Here is a 22,777-nt window from a genome sequence, read left to right on the forward strand (position 1 = left end):
ACTACAGCTGCAGACCTGTTCCACGGTGGTCAGAAACCACAGAAGGCATTCGGCTCCCAGCGGGGCTGCCAGGTGAGGCGTGAGGGCTCTGGTGAAGGGAGAGCTGAAACATCTCGTGCCTCCCAAGAACCTTCTGAGATGAGAAAAACTTCTGAAGACAACTTCAGATCTGTCCCATCATCTCCCTGTTACCCAGCACCTGAAAAGTTACAGCCAGGTGAATCAAAATTTCAAGCACTATTGTCCTGATTACAGAGCTGGCTACAAAGGAAATTAATTAATAATAATTTCAAGAAGGGATTTAAAATTTCCATTTTCATTTTATTGTCAAAGTAAATATATTTTTATGAAGAACAAAAGAAAATATACAGAATTGTAACTTATGTACACTGGCTTTATAGGTATTTTTGTTTCCAATTTACACAAATCTTGATATGTTATTAAAAGATATTTTATATAGATATGCATCTATGTACAGTTTTATTTACATACATTCATAGGATGTGACATAAACCAGTCAATAGATGATAGTTCATTTATATTAATTTCTAGAGGACAAAAGGAATGCATTCGCTTTAGCTAGACCTGCTGTTCTTGCACATTGTGGGCTCCTGCTCTGCCTAGTGCTAGAATCGCAGTTTCCCATTTCTCATTTTGCCAACAAAAAGACAAACAGATGCCGCCTTGCGAATGGAAAGGAAATGCAACATCCATTATAAAATTGTTCCTAATTACTGAATTCTATTTTCTTCTAAAACTTCTTACAATCACCAGAGTTCAAATGGAACAACAAAACAAGAAGAAAGACAAACAAAAATCACTTGCCTGCTACCATCTGATTATTTGTTTAAATTCCCTTCTTAGCCAGCTACCACACAAATTTGTTTCTTTTGGCTACTGTTCTCACCCATTCACCCACCCCAGCTGCATGGAGCTCTGACATGGCTGTCGGTAAGGAGAGGATGAGCACTGATCACCCTTGGACAGAAGATCTCATGGTGCTGTCCTACCAGACCACGAGGCCTCCCACCCTCCCCTCGGTACAGGTACATCCTACATGACCTGCCGGCCAGCAGATGAGCAGAGACTGAGCTCCAACCAGAGAGGCACAGGCTCGCAGGGGATGTTCGGGATGCCCAGCGCTCACCGGGACCACACTGCACATCCGGGACTGCCACTCTGGTTTCTCCCCCAAGATCACAGAAGAGGACAGGAGCAAGTACAGGAACAGAGCTCAGCCATTCTCCCGGATGGTTTCCTGCTGCTTTACACACTAGACAACAGCTCTTCTGCGAAAGACAGTGGATGCTGCGAACCAGAGCCAAAGGAAAGCAGCGTTTCCTTTGACGTGTGGGGATGCTCTCACCCCCACGGCAGCACAGGACGGAAGCATGCACACGGTATGCACTCAGCCACACCAAAAGGCTTCACTCCAAGCCATTCCATCCAGCCTGAGCTTTTGGGTTTGCTTGGGATATGCCTTTGCTTAAATATATATATGTATGTATGAATATATATACATAAATATTTATATATAGCCCTAGCCAAGGAAAAGGTAAATGCAAGCCGGAGAAGTCAGAGAGGCACAGATGCGCATTCCAGTGCTCTCCATGCCTTGCCTTCCCCAGTCCCAGACTCCCACTGTTCCTCCTCCTATGGCCAGCCCCTACAAATCCTTGGCTCAGGCAACCCAAAAACAAAGGAGTTGTTTTCATTTCAAAAGGAATTTGCTGTTTCCAAACTGGACAAATAGAGCAGCTTAATAAAAACTCACAATGAATGGCCTGTACATGAGCAAAGCCCTTAGGAATGCCAGGGCTATAATTAACTAGCAGCAAGCAACTCTTACATTTTCCTGTGCAGCAGAAAACAGCTAAAAATAAAACACTGTAATTTCCAAAAGAAGCAGCAGCAAATGAGGGAAAGATAGAAGGAAAGGAAAATAACATTCTTTAAAAAAAAAAAGCAACAAAAAGGAAGAAGCATCCCCCCTCCCTTGACCCCAAAAGAACTTCATTCTCAAATCATCTTTAAAGGACATGGGACACACAGACATGGTGGTATCAAGTAACAGCATTGACTGTTCTGTGAAGACAAATAAATTATCACTAGAAATGTAGTGAGCAAAGTGCTGTCGTCAGCTCTTGTAGGACGGCTGGGCGGGAAGGGGAAAGCAGGACCCATCAGTTCACGGAGCGGACGGAGCGGTTGCTTCGTGGAAACCGATGCACCTTGACATGTTTGGACAAGTGGTCACTTCGAGCAAACTTCTTCTCACAGACAGGACACTGATAGGGTTTCACCCCTGAGTGGGAACGCCTGTGCCGGGACAGCTCATCTGACCTGGAGAACCTGCAAGAGAAGAGAAGCCTTTTCAGATAAATGCATTTTTACATTGCTAAGTCTCTCACAGTGGAAAAAAAAAAAAATAGTCCCCTCAGGCCACTGAGAGACTCTGCTTGTGGAAAAGCCCCAAGGTACAAACTGAAAGGGACACACAGAAGGGCTGGGCTGGTCCCAACCAGCAGCCAGCAGCAGTGATGGAAACACATAATGAACGGAGGCAACGTTTGTACAAATGTTGCCCTAAACCCAATAACATGGGTACAGCTGAACTACCCAATAACATGGGTACTGCTCTTGATTCATCTGCCAGTCCCCTTCAAAGCCAGCCCTGCAACCTCTCCCCTGCAAATCCAAGCATGGACCATTCTCAGGCAGAAATAACCACCAACATCCTGCAGGTGAGGTCTGCTCCAAGCTCCCACTGACATGAGCACAATGGACATCCAGTAATTGCACTACCTTGAGATGGACCCCAGATAACAGCCAGATATAGCTATCCAGAAGCAACATGGCTTAGCAGATCCAGCTGAAAAATTGGCTTGTGTACAATTTTTTGTTACAATATTTTTGGCTGGCTAAATAAAGTCATTAACATCTCAGTACCAGAGATGCTCGGCATTATAACAGCTAAAATCCAGGTGGGCCCCAATAGCCATTAGCATAGTTACTTCATGGGTAAAATGAAATCAAGATTAAGCCTTTACCAAAATTGTCTCCCAGAGTAATTTCAATTTTAGATATTACCCACCTTCCATCTCCACAGAAAAATCTCCAAACAGCCATCATGAATCCCACAGGCTTTACTGAACTCAAATCAGCTAATCCTTTGGTCTTAACAGCAGGGCTGGCTCTATTTCCAGCTTGGACTTGACTGGGAGCCACAGGGTTAATTAATAATGTCACACTAGAACAGTCCTGTCCAGATGGGTACAAAAAATTTGCTGCCTGACAAAGGGCAATTAAGTGTTTTGTTGCCAGAGCAGTAACAAAGAGTGGCACAGAAAGAGAGCTTGCAAGAAATGGTATCAGCTGTTTATTTACAACAAATACATGAAGTCATAAGCACTAGCTGAATAAACGGCGGAAAGAACATGTAGAAAAATGTGCCCTTCTGGAACAAAATATCACATCACCAACAGAGTGAATATACTATTTTTATGAAAGGGGGAAAACAGGACCACTGGGCTCCTATGAATAAATACACCCTTCATGCAAGAAAAATAAGTTTACACACAAAGGTTTTACTCCCCCCACCAGCTGAGGAACAGAGCGCAGGCTCTGGGAAAGCTGAGAACGTTTTCCTCACTTCCCACAGCTCTTCAGTCCAGTGATGTTACCCAGACAGCGTTCTGCAACCAGCACAAAGCAGATGCAGATACTCACCATGGGTAAGATGTAGTATGGACACATCTCTCCCAGGGGCATTTCTAGGGGAGGTTCCTTCACCCATTCTCTTGCTTTTCTGACTTTTCCTTGCTTTGGTGAAAGAGTCAATGCCCTAATGGAACCATCTGCAGATGTACTAATGGAGCCATCAACCTGTTCCTTGCCTGGGACTTGTCTTCTTCAAAAAGGCTACAACGTGCGTTCTCTTCACCCCTAGTACCTGCACATTCGCTCTCCACAGCAACACTGATCCTTCCAGCCATGGCTTCCCAAAACTACAGTCTGGACCTGGGAGCAGCAGAGCCAGGGATTTCTTCCAAGCCCTTAGGAGTGAGATCGTTCCAGTGCCACATCCCTGGAGGGATGCTCTTGTAGAGCTACAGATGAGCAGGACTAAGCATCTTTCTGGAGAGGGCGGGGTGTTGCCTATGCAAACTGCCTCAGCAGGACTCAGCGCTGGACAAGGAATGGACCTGTTGCCAGTGGTGCAACCACATCCAGGGAAAAGAGGGAACAGGGGGAAAAGTGCCTTTGCAAAGAGCTTTCATTTTACATACGGGCTTATCACTTGGAGGAGGAGTAAAACCAGATGTGATTGGGTTGCCTTGTCCCATGTCCTTGGCCATTAAGGTCATCATCTGCAACAGAAGTGCAGTAGCACATGGCTAATCCTACACAAGAGCTCCACAAGTGCATTTCAACGGTGATTGAATGGATGGTGGGGAAGAAAGAGGTGCATATCAGGAATGAGCAGCTCCGCTCATACCCCGCGAGCTCAGATGAGTTCATCCGATAAAAATACACTCTGCCTCATAACTATGTCCTTAGCTGAAGAGGCAGGAATGTTGCAATACTGTTCCCCAGCAGTCACGGAAAGATCAACTTACAGAACCCACAGAAATAAACCTTGAGCTGCCGGTGTGTTTACAAAAAAACAACGCAAAGGTTAGGACGAGGAAGACAGGAGGATCTAGTGGCCTGGCTCTGCAGTGAAATGACATTAGCAGCACGTTCTGGCACTAAGATCACCCCAAGTAAACTGCAAATAATCTCCAGTGGAATGACAAATTCAAACAAAAACAATGTACCCCCCAAATAACACATCACTATCCGAAGTCACTGCTATTTCCAGAAGGATTCCTCCTTCAAAAGAAAAGTGGAGGGATCTGGGCAATCCAACAGCAACCAGAAGAATCTCCTTCATCCTTCTATCTGGTGGGACACCAAGGGACCTGTAACTACATCTCCCTTGGAGACAAATCCTGGAGTTCCTTAATGTGTAGGATATGTCCTGTGTCTCCTGGCCAAACAAGGACATCACTGTGTGGCTCACAAGGCAAGATCAACAGCTTCAGCCTAGTACTCCGTGGTCCCTACCATGGCCACCAGCCATTGAGATGGCCCAGGCTGTACCTCTCCTCCGCCGTGGAGGGGAGCCTCGGGATTCATCCTGTCCATCCCCTAAGCACCGCTATGGTAAACCAGCGCTGCTCCTGCGCACCCGCAAACCCCTTTGCACAGCACCAGCACAAACGGCCACTACGAGACGCCTGCCCTGACCCGTCCCATGCATGGTCCCATACGTTACAAGCCTTTAAGCCCTCCCTGCCAAACCAGGCAGAGCTTGTATTGCATGCTGTCACCCGCAGAGCCGGCTGCAGGGAAGTGCCTCCAGCCCAGCAATGTGGCAGGGCATTTAAATGCGATTGCCTAATCCCCCGGCCCTTACAACAACTGCAGCTTTATATGCTACTGCGCCAGCGGAGGGAATGCGAGACTTCTCCTGCTCCATGCCATAACACGGCTGCTGGGAACCAGCCCACACTGCAGCTCAGCTTTTCGGTCGGGGCTGTCTCAGGAGCAGCACAAACCAGAGGCTGCCATGTGCCAAAGGTATAAGCTGGCCTGACACGGATCAGCGCGCCTGACCGATACAGCGGGGTACCGAACGCAATGGGTCACTGGCCGCTTATGAGCACCTCTGCAGCCTGCTGGAAACAGCTCTTGCCCTGGGCCAAGGAAGGGCACAAGCAAGCAGGGTTCAGCCTCCTCCCGGGTGGTGCTTGGGGCTCCCCAGCTGTCCTGGGGCTTAGCAAAAGGGTTTGCTGTGCGCACACCCCTACCTTGGTACACTTAAAGCACACCACTTCACCATAGCAGGGCTGCCCAGAGAGGTGGGGAAGCTTTAACTCACTTACAGCTCAGCCACTTTGTGCTAGGCAACACATTGTTTTGTTTTTGAAACTACTATCTTCAGCGAGGTCAGTTCTTAAGTGTCTTTGGTGAAAAAATAAATACACAAGCACAGGAATGCAGGGAAAGGAGGGGGAAAGCAGAGCTGAGCAATTTTTTAGTACTTAAATTCATTTGAGATGATACAAAACTGAGAGCAAACAGAGTTAGGATGCATTTGACTTCAGTCATGTGAGATCACAGCTCTCGCTGAACTTCTGGAAAAGGCAAACATGCTTTATTGACAAAAGGGAACTGAGTAATTCAGTGCTCTATTGGGTCCGGCCTTTGATGTGGGAGCAGTGTGTAGGGGATGTGCAGGAATCCCAGGCTGGTGCTCAGGATGGCTGTGAGTGCAGGAAGCAGCTCCCCAAGTGCTGCCTCTCCTGCTGGCTCTAAACCTGCCCCCTCAGAGCAAAGCCCTTCCAAAGCTCAAGGGTGCTAGGGATTAGGGGTACCAGCCCAGGCTGTGATATGCAACAAGACAAACAGCTGTAGAGTCTGAAAAGCCCTTCCAGCAGCTGTTTGTGGACAGTTTGTAGCTAAGTTGATTAATTTCTCATCCCTGTTGGGCTCCTCATCTTTAAAAAGTTGTGGCTGGCTGAAAGCTCAGGGTGCTCCCAGTTGCAGGACCTGCACTTCTCTTGGCCCACCTTACACCTGCATCCTGCTTCTGATCCACACCATTCCTGTAACACTGGGAGAAGGCAGGCACCCCAGTGTAAAATCAGTCTCCATCCTTTACCACTTAATATTTTCCCAAATGTTCCCCTTGGTTTTGCAGCCTAGGAAACACCAGCTCTGTAATAAGACAGAGCTGCAGAAGGTCACCCACAGGCAACACTTCAGGATCCAGATCTTGAGCCACAAAAGTCACTGGGAGTATTGGTATAAATCTCAGCATGGATCAGACAAACCCTCACGTGACACATGCATTTGTCAACAAAAATGAGAGTTTTTCTCACATCCCAGCGCAAGGAAAGCCAACATGACACCCACGGCACGTTTGCAGGCAGGAGGCACATCTGCTGCCCAGGCACGTGAGCTCTGGCAGCCAAATAAAAAAGAACGAGTGCCTCTAGTGAAGGTCAGGAGCAAACCAGCCTGCGGCTTGTGGGACCAATCAGCTAAATAACATGGCTTTAATTTCAGTGCATCCCGAGCAGCGCCACTGAGCCCAGCTCATGAGAAGTGCCACCAGTACAAAAGGAAAGAAAATTACAACCAGTTTGTAGAACCACCGTAAACTGAAACGGGAGAGAAAAATCACCATAGAAATGAATTGCATTGATCTCCTCAGTCCTTCCAAGGGGCAAAATTCAAACTGGTCCAGCTGGGGAGCAGAGGACTCAGCCCTGTTCTGACCTTTTCCCTCAAACCAATCCAGCCATCTCTAACTGCTGCATGTCTCACATACTTGCATTTTTATACAACCCTCTCCTGTTACTTTTTACCTTGTCTGTTCCCATGATCACAACCCATTTCCTCATTAGACATTGTTCGCTGAAGCTCTGCAGGATATTCTTTGAAAGAAATTCCGTTTAATTTCATACAAGGGAGTTAACATTTTGTTTTCTCCCATCATAATTTGTGGTGCTGTGTATTAACACTTGCCAGCAGGCAAGCTAGTAATAAAGCTAATTGGGAAGAAGGAGGAAAGCTCCCATACAATTTTGCTTAAGATAAAAAGTTGATTCTTTTAAACAAAGTTTTAATTTTTCAACTAGTATTAGAAATTTAAAATAAATAAAAAATAAAATCAAGAGATAGCCTCTGTGCAACATTTTGCTCAATCAAACCTGCAATCTTTCATTCAAGCAGTGCTTAACTCCACCTCAGCCTTCTGGTTATGTTGTTACATCTGACAGGTTTTTGCAACTGAGTGGCACCCACACATTTTTCTGAATCAAGGCAGAGAATAAAACCCAGAGCATGCCAGAGCATCACTGCCAACATTTTCAGAAGGAGTGGGATGGAATGCATTTTCTATGAAACTGTGCAAAATACTGCTGCTCTTAACCACGCTCGCTTATCGCAGCCCTACAGTGATCACGTTTAACCCCGTGCAGTTGGAGCCACACACAGAGTTTCTGCCTTAAACCATCCAGTTCCCTTCCAGCCCTCAGCTGGTACCAGCCACGCATCTGCTGCAGCTGGTGTGTTGCAACCAGACTGGTGCAAACGCAAGGTATTGCCTGCAGTAACAAGCTTAATCTGGCCCTCTTGGAATGAAATACAAATTACAATGCACTACTTTTATTTTTCTAACAGCTGGTGCCAGCAAGTGATGCTCTGCTATTTAATTTATCAAAGCCCCTGGATTACCTAACAGGAAGAAAAAGGTCTTAGTTCTCAAACCAACCGGACAAGTTTTGGGAACAGAAACAGTTTATAAATCAGAGCGCAAACCTACTTGCTCTGCAAGTTAGGTCAAGTGAGCAAAAAGGGGAAGGGGGATTGGACAGTGCTGCACCCCAATACTAACCTCCATCCACAACCCGGCCACGTGCATGCAAAAGGCTTTTCTCCTGTATGCCTCCTCAGGTGGGCTTTCAAATGGCTGCTTTTCGTGTACATCTTGGTACAACCAGGAAAAGAACATTTGTGCATTTTAATGAGTTCTGCTGCAGGGTTCTTTTGAAATTTCTGACCCATGATGATTCCCGTCTGACCCTGGATCATGCCTCCTGGCCCAATTGGCTTGGCAGCGATGGGGACGGGAGCAATGCGGACAAATTTAGAGGACAAGTTCAAATTGGACGACTGAACTATCTGAGGCACAAGGGCAAATGTCTGTCCTTGAATGTTGACTAGGAGCTGTGCAATTTTAATGTTCTCTTGTGCTGGTCCTTGGGAACTGGGGCTCGTGTTGGACTCCTGTTTGATCTGTACAGGTTGAATTTGGAGCATAACCGGTATCCCATTCTCCAGGGACATTCCTCCATTTGAAGCTTGGCCACCTTCCGTTGGGCTGCTCAACTGTTCATTTTTACTCTCTTTTAAACTAGCACTGGGTAACATATGGTCTTTTTGCTGTAGCGAAGCAACAGAAACTTGGCTGCAAGCTCTTAAGTCCTTGGTCTCACTTTTAGGTCTTTCTTTGAGCTCCAACTCCATGTTCTCCTCCAGAAACTCCTCAATTTCCTCAAGCGTGGGCTGAAATGGTCCTGAGTCTTCCATATCCACGGCAAATTCCGGCAACCTAAAGTACTCCTCTTTCACTATTGGTTGAAGTCTCCTTTTGTCCCACCATGATGCAGCAGTGTTCCCCAAAGATGCCTGCGACAGTAAGTAGTCTAAGATACTGTCCTGACTTTCCGCACTGGACGTGCTTCCATAGCTGGAGCTGAGAACCTGGGAGTCAGGGCTCGAACAAGAACAAAAACTGGACGAGTCACTGTCATCTTCTGACAGGGGAGAGGGTAGCATTTGATAGGACCTCACCCCTGCTGTCATGTCCCCAAAGTATCCAAAAGAAGATCTTGTAGATGAAAAGGATTCATCAGTAGGCAGCAAGTGATCCACCATTCCTGGGCGATCTCTTATGGATATCCCAACAGCATATACCAGGCGGCAAAAGTTCAGGTGAGAGCCTGAGTGTAGGAAAACAAAACAGCAACAGTCAGAGGTTGGTTTAATCATTTATCTCCATGAACTAAAGCTCGTAAAGCCCTCTAGCTCCCAGGAAAGTCCAAAGCATCCAGTCTCACTGAGTACACATGTAGCTACACGCTTTGATATGTCTGTACCACCCCCTAAGGACTGTCAGGGCTGAAGCATTTTGCAGGATTGCACCACGTATTTGCAAAAGAATTCTTTCAGAAATCATTTCCCAACTGTGTGTGCTCTAGATTTACAGCTCTCTTCCAGAATATTACTGGCAAGAGAAAATAAATTATGGGCTTTCACCTAACAGTGAAACCTAGAGCCAAAGAAGGAAATGGGGAAAAAAAAATAAAGTGTTGAAATTTTTACCACCCAAAAAAACAAATAAAAAATAAGTTTATTGCTGGTGGCCATAAAACGCAAATCCTTTCCTTATCTTGTAGCTTTCCACCAACCTTATTTTTAACTTCCTCAGTTCCACAAATATAGGCTAATCAGCATAATGCAAGCATCAATCTGTCAGGAGCCAAAAATATTTACTGTGCTTCAGCATTTACTAGGCGGATTTTCCCCTCCAGATGTAATGAATCAGTGTGCCAACGTCATCATCACCTGCACTGCCCTTAATAAGTCTGGCACTGCACTGAGCTAATTACCCTGTCCTGGCAGGCCAGCTGGTGGCTGATTTCACCTCATCACTCCATACTCCTCTCTCTCTGGGTACGGAGGTCGAGGTGATCTGAACCTCTTGCCAGTTGCTAAACTGGGAGGGCTCATACGGACCTCCGGCATCTCAACCTGCCATGACCCACAGCAGGCAGCCACGGTCCCAGTTCACCCCCCACCATGTCAAGGCGGCAAGCGGGCAGCATCCTGCAAGCCCCTATTCACAAGCCATAATCCCGCTGCAAGCCCACAGAGGCGCAAGGGCACAACCTGCCCTCCCTAGCGCAGCCCACTGCAACGCTCACCGACAGCAGCAACCATCCTGCAACTTCCCAGTTAAGCCAAGCAAAATTCCTCGAAAGGTTCCTGGGGAGGGGAAGGCAGGAGGGGCATCTGCGTATTTGTTTTCTTCCCCCCCCCCCCCCCGAGGGAAAAAAATAAATTGCTTACGGACAGAGACTATGTCTCTTAGAGAGCAAACGCAGAGACCTCCAGACAGAGTGAACACTGGCCCTCAGTCATTTGCTCAAGGTGACTGATTGAAAACAGAGCTGCATATGTGCATAATAAAACAACTCTTTCTGTGGAAGGTATGTGGACTGCAGAGATAGAAGTCATTTGATCAGCCTATGAGGTTTTGTGTGTGTGTGAATTGGGAGGCATGTGATCCAGCGCGAAGGAAATGCCAGTCAATCTTGTTACACGCTGTCATTTTCCACAGGCTCCGCTGCTGTGCTTTGGACGCTTTGCCATGAATAGTCAATAGCTCCCAGTTTTGTGCAGGGAAGGGAATGGTTGTTACTGCTATTGCAGAGCATCCTTGCCACCTGATCTCCAAAATTTTCCCTGTCTTTGCCTGCTCCAGAGAAAAATCAGAAGGCATCTATGTGCTCCGTGCTCCAGCAAATACAGAGTGAGATGTTTTACACAACACCCTAAAAGCGCTCCATCCCATTGGCAGCATCTATTAATATTTCACAGGAAACGGGGGGAACACCATATTTCTTAAAGATACAGCTTCCTTCTTCATATGCACAGGGAGGAAGTAGGGGCAGGTTGAAAGACAAACTTAAAAGTAAGATTGCACATTTTCCTGGTATGCATGGCCTGTCAGTCAGCTATGCCTCTGAACCGATAATGAAATACCCACATGTGCCAAACATGAGGAAGTTCAAACAGAGGTTAGTGGCTCTGTTTTGCGACCTTAGCCTATAATAATTTCTTATAGTAAAAGTGAAGAGTCAGAAGAGCTGAACTATTATTTCCAACACACGTGACTTTTTTTTTTTTTTTTAAATCTCTGCGTTGATGGAAAGTTCCTCCAGAAGTCCCAGAGCTGAGCTATTCCCAGTTTTGAAACAGAAAACAGAATCTGCTTCTGAGAAATTTGCACTGGCTTCCAGTAAGAATTCACCCAAGCAGCTTGCTTCTATTTTGCACCAAAAACTGGTGACTACCTTGTGAAATGTGGGGCAGAAAGGAGGACTTGCCCTCAGATGGCTTCTGATCCTCCCTCCTATGTCTGCATTGTTCCACCCCAAATTTCTGAAGAATAGTGCCGTGAGTGAAATCTGGACTTCAGTGTGTTTTTTTTCTAAGAAAACCTGGCATGCTCTGCATGCAGAAAAGAGTGTGCACCAAAAGTGGTTGGTAAAGTTCTTTTTTTTTTTAGGGGAAAAAAAAAAAAAAAAAAAGAAAGTTCAAGTTTCTTTTAAAAGCCTGAGAGAACTAGAAAGCCACACATCAAAATATCCATATATTTCATTGGGAATAGAACTAAACCCTACCTTGAATAGGGGCTCAGATGTGGGGGGGCAGGGGTGTGTAACAGAACCAACAAACCCCTAGCAACTGCTATGAGCAACGTACCTCAGCAGTAAACAACCAGCACACTCATTTCCCCGTCTCTTTTGACAAGGAGCAATGTCACTTGGTGTAACCAAAGTCATTTTAAGAAGAGCGGGAACTATCAGAGGCAAATAGATCCAGGCACATTACGGGCCAGATCTGCTTTCTGTGCACTCTCAAAACTTGCAGAGCAGCCAAGAATGCCTGGAATGCAGGATTGGGCCCAGGCTATATTTTATCCTAAAGGCCAGACTAGCAACCAAAAGGCTTTCATCCCTACTTTGCCTGAAGACACGGCCAAAACCAGAAGATTAAAAAAGAAAAAAAAAAAAAGACAGAGCTGCGCAAGCTATGAAAACTAATGATGCTGTTTACACAAAGCACTTTCATCTCTAGGAGCCTTGAAAACACATTAGAGATGTAAGCACCTATAGAGGGACCTTCAGTGCCTGAGCCACTGAAAACCAGCCACTTCTGGATTGAAATACAGCAGCTGTTCAACACACAGGCAGCACGACGGTCTCCAACTTTTAAGAGTTCCCTGGGTTGTTATGATGTCCTTTCTGCCAGAAACATGTTGTTCTGTTTAAAACCTGTCCATCTAATCACCAAAAAAAAAAAAAAAAAAAAAAAAAAAAAAGGAAAGGAAAAAAGAAATTCAAATTCAAAAAAAGAAATTCAAAACAAAAAGCACATTCTGACTCAGAGTAAGATTAAAATGTTAAGTCCTGGGAACTTGCTGAAACACGGGGATGTATTTCCCAGTCTGTCATTTTTGGATGGTCAGCCCAGCACAACAGATCACCCAGTGGTATACGGGCTCAGATGCCTTGGCAGTCATTTCCTATGTATACTGCTACAGCTTTCTCTAGTTTAGGACTAAGCTCTTTTGGGTTCTCTTGTCCCCAGAAGATTTTAATTCTGTTCAGGCTGACTCCTGCTCCACAGACAGAGTCATAAACCAGTCAGTGAACCAGGCCCAGCGTTTCTAAGACATTAAAATAGAAATGCACGGAGAAAAAAACAAAACAAAACAAAAACAAAACAACCAAAACTAAAAAAGAAATATAACAACAAACAAAAAAGAAGGCAAGAGGAAATCCCTATTATCCCTTCTGCAAGGTGGCTGCACTGCTCCTCGGACACAGGGGGAAGGGGGGGGGAGTGTTGTTTAGGGTCTCCCTATTTTTTTTCCAAACCTACCCCCTCTAGGAAACTGCAGAAACGTTCCCAAAGCCTTATTTTCTGGAAACTATTCCCCCTCCACCCTCAAGCTTGGGCTTCCACAGGAGGAAGCACATTATCTTCCCCCGGGGCGCCCCCCCCACGCTGACCGCCCGGCAGCGGCAGCGGCCCCGCAATAACGCCCGGGGCATCCGCCACCCGGGCAGGGAAAGCGGCCGGGGGGGGCACACACACAATTCCCACCCCAGCCCAAGCACAGCCAGGTTTCCACGGCTGCAAAGCATCCGTCTGTTTGTTTGGAGGTTTGTGTTGTTTTTGTTTTGCTTTGGGATTTTTAAATATGATTTATTTCGATTGTTTTCCTGCTCTTCCATCCCTTTCCAGGAGGCTTCAGGGCCCGAGCTTCCCCTCCTGCCCGCCCCCCCCCCCCCCCCCCCCCGACGTGGTCCCGTTGTCGCCATGACCGAGACCGAGAGTAACACGACACCCCCACCCCCCCGCCTGTCACGCCATGGCACGACACCGCTCCAGCCTGCAAACAGCCCCCCCCACCCCCGGCCGCGCTCTGCTCCCCTCGTTCCGCTGGAGGGGGGGGATTTAACCTTCCGCACCCCCCCCACCTCCCAGTGACCGGGCAGCAGCGGCACAAAGCACCACCACTCCCCCCCCCCCCCCCCCCCCCCGCCGGCTACTGGTGCTGCGGCAAGGGGGTGCAGGGGCAACCGCTGGCGGGACGCGCACCCGCGCAAACCTCCGCGCCCCTCGCACACCCTTACCTGAACTCCTTTGCAAGCCGCGGAGGGGGGGGGGGGCGGAAAATGCCAAGATTGGAAGAATGGAAAAACAACAATAAAAGAAAAACAAAAAAAAAAAAAGAAAACACAAAACAAAAACAAACAAAAAAAACCAAAACAAAACAACAAACAAAAAAAACACACACACACACACACAAAAAAAAAAAAAAGAATAACGAGGAAAAATAATTATAAAAATGAAAAATGCAAAATTAAAAAAAAAAAAAAAAAAAAAAAACACAGAAAACCAACCAACCACCCCCACAACAAGCCGCAGCGGACCCCACGCTAAGCGGCGCGATCCCGGCGGCGAGCGCGGAGCGCGGAGCGGCGCAGGGCGGGCGCAGCTCCCCCGGGAGGCGGGTGCGCGGCTGCGGAGCGCGGCCCCGCTCCCGTAGTACTATATCCCCCTCACATGACGGGCGCCCGGCGGCGGCGGGGGAGGCCGGGGAGAGGCTCGACCGCGGCCGCCGTCCCCATTGGCCCCGCCGCGGCGGGGGCCGGCCCGCCACCCGCCTCAATGGGAGCCGCGGCCCCGCCCGGCCCGGCCCCCGGGAGGGTCAGCGCATGGGCGAGCCCCCACGCGCGTGCGGGGCCGCGGGAAGCCGGAGAATCCCCGGAGCGGTGGGGGGGGGGGCTCGCCCGCGGCGTGCGGAGGGGTCCCGGAGGTGGGGTGCGCGTCCCGCACCCTTTCCTCGCTGCACACCCTCGCTCCTGCCCCTCGCCTGCCTGCTTGGTGGGGTCATTTCCAGCACGCTAGGAACGAGTGGGTTTTGGGGTCCCCGCGCAGTGTAATTACAGTCGTTACTAGATTTTGATACGCGTAGATACACCAATTTACATATATGCACACACTATAATTATGCAGTGTTCAGCGCGGATCAGGATCGGTGTTTAACTCCTGCAGAGGTGAAGCCCCGCTGAGGAAGCTTTGCAGGGCTGCCAGCTGCAGCAGCAGTGAAGGGGTTTTTTCCCGATCAACCGGTGGTTTTTCAAATTCAGTTTTTCATTTCTCCAGATCCTTGGGAAGGTGCAGTCCGGGATACCAGAACACAGTCTTGCCACAGCAGGTCTGTGCACCCTTTTGAGGACTACGTGGGACAGAGCACCACCCCTATTCTCCCACTGTGGGACCGGGGTCCTTGCCATCCTGCAGGAACCATGAAGTCGTATCCTCATTTTATGACTCTATGAGGAAACTGAGGCACAAAGGGTCGAACCAAACACCTGCGGCAGAAGCAAGCCGCAGTCTCTTTTCAACTCCACCTCAGTACCTTAAACTGGCAAATATATCCTCTGCCTGCGTTGCTTCAGAAATGCCAGCAACGTTTCACAGTTTGGCAAACGTAAACCAGTCAGTCTGTTCCCAAGAGGACGTTCAGCCTCCACACGGGAGGGCAGACACGGCCCCAGCAGCGCTCAGGGGTGACCCCGCAGGCGCTGCCGCACCCCGGTGGGCATTGCCAAAGGTCTGGGGGTGCCCAGGGCTCTGCCCTCACGCACAGACCTCACCCTTCCTCTCCACCTTATCCCAATGAATAATGCTTAAATACACGCTCATCAAATTCCGAAATACTATATTTATACAAACACATCAGAGCCAAATTCCACATTAGTGTAACTTCACTGATGTAAAATGCATTACGTTGGTAAAAAGGCTGGCCTTAAGTATTTTTACCCAAAATAGATTTTTGGCAAACCTTGCTTTACTGTTTTCTCTCAATTAAAAACCCTTTGTTCCCTGAGCAGGTGAAGTTTGTCTTGATGCAGTGCAAAGGACACGAGACTTAGATACAGCTAAAATCTCAAACCCACAAGATTAGGCTTAAATGGAATTTAAATTGTCAGCTGTACAGATATGAAATTCCTTTACGATGTTTATTACCATGAAAACAACCAAAATTTACGATCTTAATTTTATCATTATTATAACCTACATATGCTTTGGGACAAATTAGAGGTTTCTCAAAATTCTGTTTTTCCACGTGCAAGGGACAATTTCTTCATATTTTAGTTACAGTAGTTCCCAGCTTTCTCTAAATTGCTGGAGAGGCAGTGAAATCCCATATTTACCTTACATGGAAATAAAATGGTGTGTGTCCTAGTTCTGCTTCTCAAGCGTCATCCATGTTACTAGGCCCACAACCATTCCGCTTCCCTAGAAGTGCCACCCAGGGCTGGGTGCTTTGCCCACTACACCGCTACAGGGCTGCGTTGCCAGCCGTTGCTGAAGCCAGCAATACGAAGATGAGATGTTTTCCGTGGGCTCCAGCAGAGGAGATGCCCAGCCACCTTCCCTCGTGCCGGTGCCAGCCCTCGCGCGACTGCACACTGCGATGCAGGAGGGAGCCGACGCTTTCTCACATCTCAAGAACCCTACAGAGCATCCTACCCATTCAATATAAGGCAACGGTGATCACTGTGAGGTGAAGTGCAATATAAATAATCAGGCAAGTGTAACCAAGGCTTCTCTATTTCTCTCTGAGACTTCCCTGGAAAAAAGATATTAAAAATGCCGTCAGGCAGTGCACAGTGCCTGGAAAGTGAGTCCAGAACACCCGAGATGAACTGCTGACCTGAATTCACTAACTCACTGTGTGACAAGTTCTGGGTGCACCAGACTTTTTGCATATGTCCAGATCCTCTTTGCTATGCGCACAGGATCAGCTATGCTGGAAAACTTCAGCAAAGCCCTTGTGCGTATGTTCAATGAGTGTGCCTTAGGCATTCCTGAGTGTCCAGCGCTCTTGTAGAAATTACTGCCCTGATCAGGCTATTGGACATCAGGACACCCTGGACAAATATCCAAAGTCCTTTTTTTCTGCCCAGACAAAATTTCTAGACAGAGACAAAGGACACGTTAAAAAACAAACAAGTGGGATATACGATAGCACAAGTTCTCCACTTCAGCACAAACCCATCATTGTACAACAGAGAATAATGAGAAAACATGCAAAAGTCACTGTCACTTGGATCCCAGGTCTGGGGTTGTCCTTGGTGAAACATATCTACAGCTTCATCCTCTACAGCATCTTTTCTGAGCAGAGATTTTTATCTGAGAAATTTTCTTTCCCAGGATGATCACACTGTTTTACCCACGAGTCTGCTGGAAGGGCATCAAACCACAGTCCTGGTTTTGGGGGTCTGTAGGCACACTTTGGGGCTTAAGCCCAAAATTGAGAATTACAAGCTACAGTGGCAAGTGCCAGCCTCTGGGCTGTCTCAGCTACTTCTCCATCCCTCTGTGATATCTGAATGCACGTCTCAAGCTGTGAACTGATTTACTGATTAAATCTTCAGAGCCCCACGGCAGTGAAAGCAAATTGACACACATCTAAGTTTTGCTCAAGGTTTTGGAAACACTACGAGCCTTTATTAACAGCAGGAGAAAAGCACAGATCTAGGCAAATATAATGATTTCTGATCACTTTTGGCTGCCAACTTTCCATGAGAATCAGGAATGACTGTTGGGCTGGGACAGGCTTTTGGGGTTGAGTTTTTGTGCAGCTGTGACTGATGTCTCGCAGCAGCATCCTTCATTTGGTACTGCAGCAAAACTGAGCCCGCAATCCCTGCTGCAAAATACACTTGTCTTTTCCCCTGCCTCATCCTTTTTGTGCATCACTAGGAGATTTCATTCCCTCTTTTAATCTCTTCACCAAGTCCTTTTAAAATCTATTATTACCTCTGTCCCTTGATCCTGCTTGGGGATTTTCCATTCTCTCTTTTGCCACCTTTCGGGAGCAAACTTCAGTCAAACTGGTTCCCCTGCTCAGGCAACCTTTCCATCATTCCCACAGCCCAGTCAAACAGTGGGGCTAATGTAAAGTTAAGGTCCAATGTAAAGTTAAGGTCCTTTCATTGGCTTTTGTCTGATGTCTGTGTGTTAAAGATCCAGTCAGGAAAGGCAAATAAACGTTGGCATTCAAGCCTTTTAAATTTTCCCTGGAGATAATAATAGCACTGCATTATAAAGTTAAAAGGAAAGCGTAGGCTGAAGTTGTTCCCACGTTGTTGTGCCACGTAGCACAGACCCATTAAAGGTGGGAAAGGTAGCAAAAGGCTTGTCTGCTCCACGCTCCACGGTTTACACCTAAGAATTGTTTGGCTCTGCCCACACTTTACCCTTCCATATGTGGCTGTACAGAGGCTGATTTTCTTGCCTCAGGTTTTCCCATCTCCTGTACATTGTGCAGCTTTGTGTGTCCGGCCAAGCTCCACTGAGCTGCAGCTTTCAGCACCAGAACAGTTACGTGGTCACAGAGGGAACAAAGAAGCCCGTCAGACTCTCCAATAATGTTATGACCACTTTAACTTAGCAGTCCTTGACACTCACAGATAAGGACTGCAAGTTCTCTCGGTACTACAGAAATATTGACACAAAGAATATGTTTATCCCTGACTGTGGTTCTGCAGGACAAGGTGGAAACAGCAACAGCAATCTCAGGGCTTCATTTCTTTGGCCTTGCAAGGGCATCTGTGCTGCAGGGCCAACAGTTTATTGGTTTTGTTTTGTTTTGTTTTTTATTTTCCTTCTCTAGTTTGGAAATTATGTTGTCTTTTCAAGTCAGAGGCATAGATCTAGGAGGAGATAAGTTGGAAGAAACTAATTTTAGGATTTTTTATGTTAATAACCTTTGGACTATTAAAGACTCTGGGGAACTGAGGAGTTTCTGATTTTCTCCGAAACTTTCTGTTCATTAAGATAACGAGAGGGAAAACATCAGCTGACTTTCTGGCTGGTATTTTTCTAGGCCATCTTTAACCAGGTCCAGATCCAGCCTTGGGTTTCCACTGCATTTTAATCTATTGTCAAAAGCACCCAGAGCTGCAACATTATGAACGTCTAAGGGAATCAGACCACCTTCTGCAGGGATAAGGGTGTGCTGAGAGTGTGACAGACAAGCTGTCCCATCGCTGTGTCCCCTGGCTTGACGTTGAGGCGAAGCAGAAGAGCTGGGGCTCAGCTGTTTAAACCCTGGGCCTGAAGCTGCACAGAAGCAGATGACTTCAACATGACACGAGGCTCGATACGAGAGGTTCTAGAGTAAAGGGAGCAACCTAGTCCAAGCTGTCCCTCCTGAATATGCCTCAGGGACAGGCGGGTCTCTAAATGTGACAAAACCCACTGACTCACTTCAAGGAGATTCAGCACCTGCCTCTGCTCATGCAAGTTTAGGAAAGCAAAATAGACTGGAAGACATACAGGAAGATCTGGGACATGACAAATGTTGGCTCCAGTTCAGGAGTGGATCTGCAATAAACTGTATTCCCCTGCCCTCTCCTGGAAGGAATATGCCAGAGCTGGGTGTGTTTGTGCAGGATCCTTGTGCTGAGCAATCCAGGGAAGTGGCTCAAGGTGGTGAGAGATGGTGATTTTGAAGACAATGTTCACAGGAATGAACAACTATGACCATGTTGTATCTATCATGCATTGCCAACACCTTGTCTGCCAGAAACTGGCACACCTCTCAAGAGAATTTAAATGTTTTCAAGGAAGAGTTGCTTGGCTGTCTGGCCATTTGCAGTGAATTGAGAAACAGAGAGGATGACCCAACTGATGGAATCCAGAGTCTCTCACTCACCTTAAATAGTAAACACATAGCCTACATGAAAACACCAGTAACCTTCGCTCAGGTCACAGTGGAGCATTGCCAGGTCAGAAATGCAACACCGTGGCACCAACAGACAGTGTTCCTGGGGTACAGTGCAGAACGGGGAAGTGGGACCCTATCACCTGGCCAACAATATGGTGAGAGCCCATTAGGGAGGTTGACTCAGTCTCTTTGGAGGTTATAGAGTAGAGACAGTGCCAAAGTACAAAGTCTTCAAAATTGGGAAGATCCATGTCTGGAGGTCTAGTCCCGAACCTTCAGCTGTGACATTACTGTTAATCCTCCAGACACACAGTGCAGTGAATATGACCCATATTCTCACCTGAATACATTAGATGTTTTTGCAAAGCTTCATTCTTCTTCAGAGTCATGTGAATTACATTCTTTTTTCTAAACAACAAACATCCAAAGCAATACTAGTTCTGTTCTATGAAGAGGACTGATTAGCTAATTGCTGCTGTTGAGATAATAATGGGAGCAATGAACCACAAAAGCCAAGTGTAGAAACTCTACAAATAAGTCTATAGTTCAATAGTTACAGCACAGGACTATGAATCAGGAGCTCTGGAAGGTCAGGACCAACCACATGTAACTATATAACCTCAGAAGTGTCTCACCTGCTTTGTCTTTGTAGTTGCATTTCATCAAGTCTCTGTAGACCCAGCAAAGAGGTATGCCAAGATCGTCCAGCATGTTAGGTAGGTGAATCACCTCCTTGCAGCTGGGGTGCTGCTCAGCACAGGGGAAAACAAGACTATGTATTGTAGACAGGCTGTGAACAAATAGGAGGTGGGAGGATGTTGGGGGGAATTACCTTTTAAACCTTGGCCAATCGCTCTGTCTTCATAATGGGGGAGTTGCTGAAGACCACAACCAACACTACATAATATCTTGATCAGTTCCACAACTGGTTTCTTTCCCTGGTCCACCTGAGTATAAGTCCCATTTGCTGGGTTTTCAGTATGTTCAGCACACTTCACCTTCTTATCAAAGAGATGAACTTCAGCAAAGCAGTTCCAGCTGCCTTAGAAAGAGAGAAGGTCCTTATTTCCTGCTTCAGAACAGGGGTTAAGAACAATGTTTCTGTTCATCACAGAAATAAACGTTAAATGAAAGTTGAGTTATGTCCCTCCTGTGACTAATGTTCTAACTTGTTTTCTAAAGTTAATTCTTCATCTATTTTTTTCCCCTCTTGTTCTGTCTTACATTTGTCCAGACTCCTGTGTTCCTGAGGGACTAATTACCCACTCAGCAGTTACTCTGAAGTCCAATTGTAATAGCTGGCAAAACTCCGTTCTTCTATGCAAGGCTTCAAAATAATTCCCTAATTTATTTCAAATAGCACCACTCTCTGGAGCTTCTTCCCATTTTGCGTTGCCCTGGACTGAGATTTATTAAGCTGCTGTTGAGAGCTGACTGCTTTGCTTGTCACTGGGCAGATATTCTCAGCAGAATAATTAAAAACAAATAAACAAACAAAAAACCCCAAAACAAATGGATTGCTCCTTCAAAAAAAAAAAACAAAAACATTGTGATGTAATCTTCTATTTTCTCATCTAATGAATCCTTAGTAGCAATGTAAGCAATGAAGAAAACACTGATTCAGACCTGGATTATTCTTCCTCAAAATACAGATTCAAGTGTTCTCATTCACACCAACCTTGGACTTGTCAGAAAGTTGGGGAGAAAGTTAGTCATATGATCTGTGCTCTAAAGACGCACATTTTCTTATTCTGTAGGTGTTTAGGAGCAAAATATTCACCCCTAGTGGTGTCACAAGAAATAACAGAGAGATAAATCCAGATTACCAGCATATATTTTTTCCCATAAATACTATTTGAGAGGAAACCATGTCCTTTCCCAATTCTGCTACTATTTAATTGTCTATATGTCCAGAAGTGAGTCACCTCTTCTTACTCTTCAGTTTCTCCACCTATTCACCAAGGATAATAATTTTGACATTGTACAGTAGTGAACAAACTGATGCTCATAAAATGCACTTCGATAGTCCGGTGAAGAATATATATTAAAAAGACGACCACAGAGCCTTTTTTTCAGGACACCTGAGTTGTGTCAATGGCACAGAGAATATAGCAGCTCCGATGAGAAGAGCCTGTAATCACTGAATGGGAGAGAACATCACATCTTATTTAATGATTTCATTCGTCCATCACCTCTACTTAATGACATGATAACTCATTTTTTCCTAGAGAAAAGATATCTATAAATCTCTGCACACCACCCAGTATATGACAAAGCGAACTTGGGATCTGTCTGCTGCATGGCACAGCATCTGCCCTTGGCTCTAAAGCATTTTTGCCCCAATGCTTGGGCAACATTTAGATCTGAAGGGGGTTTTTGTTTGTTGTTTTTGTTTATTTGTTTGTTTGTTGTTTTTTTTTTTTTTAAGATGGCATTTAATTGTGATCATCCCGTGAACTAATGCAGGCGGTAAGGCTTCTCTAGATAGCAGCACGGCTCCTGTCAATCAATAAGTATCAATTCTTTTATTACAGGTAAGCTTTGATCACGCAAACTTGTCAGAGTTAGCTGAAGTTCACTATCGTAATTCTCTTCAAAATTCTTGTCTAAATATCACAGCCCCTAAGGTAAATACTGGCTAATTTCTGCCCTGCAAAGAACAAAGGATTGTCATGCCAGCCCTTCTTCTCACAACCTTGCTAGCACGACCAGCCAAGAAAACTAATTTTGCTCTTACACACAGAAATAAGACTGTTATCAGTATCAGAGCAGACAGAAAGGATGTTGGTTCTGGGATGTCAAGTTTTTAACTTTTAGCATGCAAAATCAATTATAATCACCAGTGTAAATTATTTGCTGATGGGACCCAGAGCAACATCAGTGCTATCCAGGAGCTCCACTGATGGGCTCAAGCAGAGGCTAAAGAAATCAATTGCAAACTCTGGGTCTTTATCAAAATTGATCCAGTAATTAAATATTTACTTTCAAGACTTGTCTCAGTCCTATTTCCAGCTCAAAATTACACATTTTTTAAAGATATCTTACCTCTGCTCCTACATGTTAAAAACCAATCTCTCCCGTTTTTGTAAACCTAGCAATTTTTTTTTTAATAGTTTT

General features: G+C 46.2%; 1 protein-coding gene across 2 annotated transcripts; it reads right to left on the reverse strand.

Moving 5' to 3' along the window:
• Nucleotides 1-317: 317 nt before the first annotated feature.
• KLF15 (Kruppel like factor 15) lies at nucleotides 318-14,175 on the reverse strand. Of its 2 annotated transcripts, none has more exons than XM_032994953.2 (3): nucleotides 14,046-14,175; nucleotides 8,450-9,557; nucleotides 318-2,352 (listed from the first exon to the last, which is right to left on the reverse strand). In XM_032994953.2, the coding sequence occupies exons 2-3, from the start codon at nucleotides 9,490-9,492 to the stop codon at nucleotides 2,184-2,186; spliced, it is 1,212 nt and encodes a 403-aa protein (XP_032850844.1). In that variant the 5' UTR covers nucleotides 9,493-9,557; nucleotides 14,046-14,175; the 3' UTR covers nucleotides 318-2,183. The 2 variants fall into 2 exon arrangements, with proteins under 2 accessions (XP_032850844.1, XP_032850843.1); XM_032994952.2 differs by lacking the exon at nucleotides 14,046-14,175 and adding an exon at nucleotides 10,542-11,832.
• Nucleotides 14,176-22,777: the final 8,602 nt, after the last annotated feature.

The sequence above is a fragment of the Tyto alba genome, unplaced genomic scaffold (assembly GCF_018691265.1).
Source record: "Tyto alba isolate M040663 unplaced genomic scaffold, T.alba_DEE_v4.0 Super-Scaffold_3, whole genome shotgun sequence".
Taxonomy (NCBI): domain Eukaryota; kingdom Metazoa; phylum Chordata; class Aves; order Strigiformes; family Tytonidae; genus Tyto; species Tyto alba.

Coding starts and splice junctions, on each gene's coding strand:
- KLF15 (XM_032994952.2), bottom strand. Junction 2,353..8,449: donor TGGCCGGGTTGTGGATGGAG/GTTAGTATTGGG, acceptor CTTCTCTTGCAG/GTTCTCCAGGTCAGATGAGC.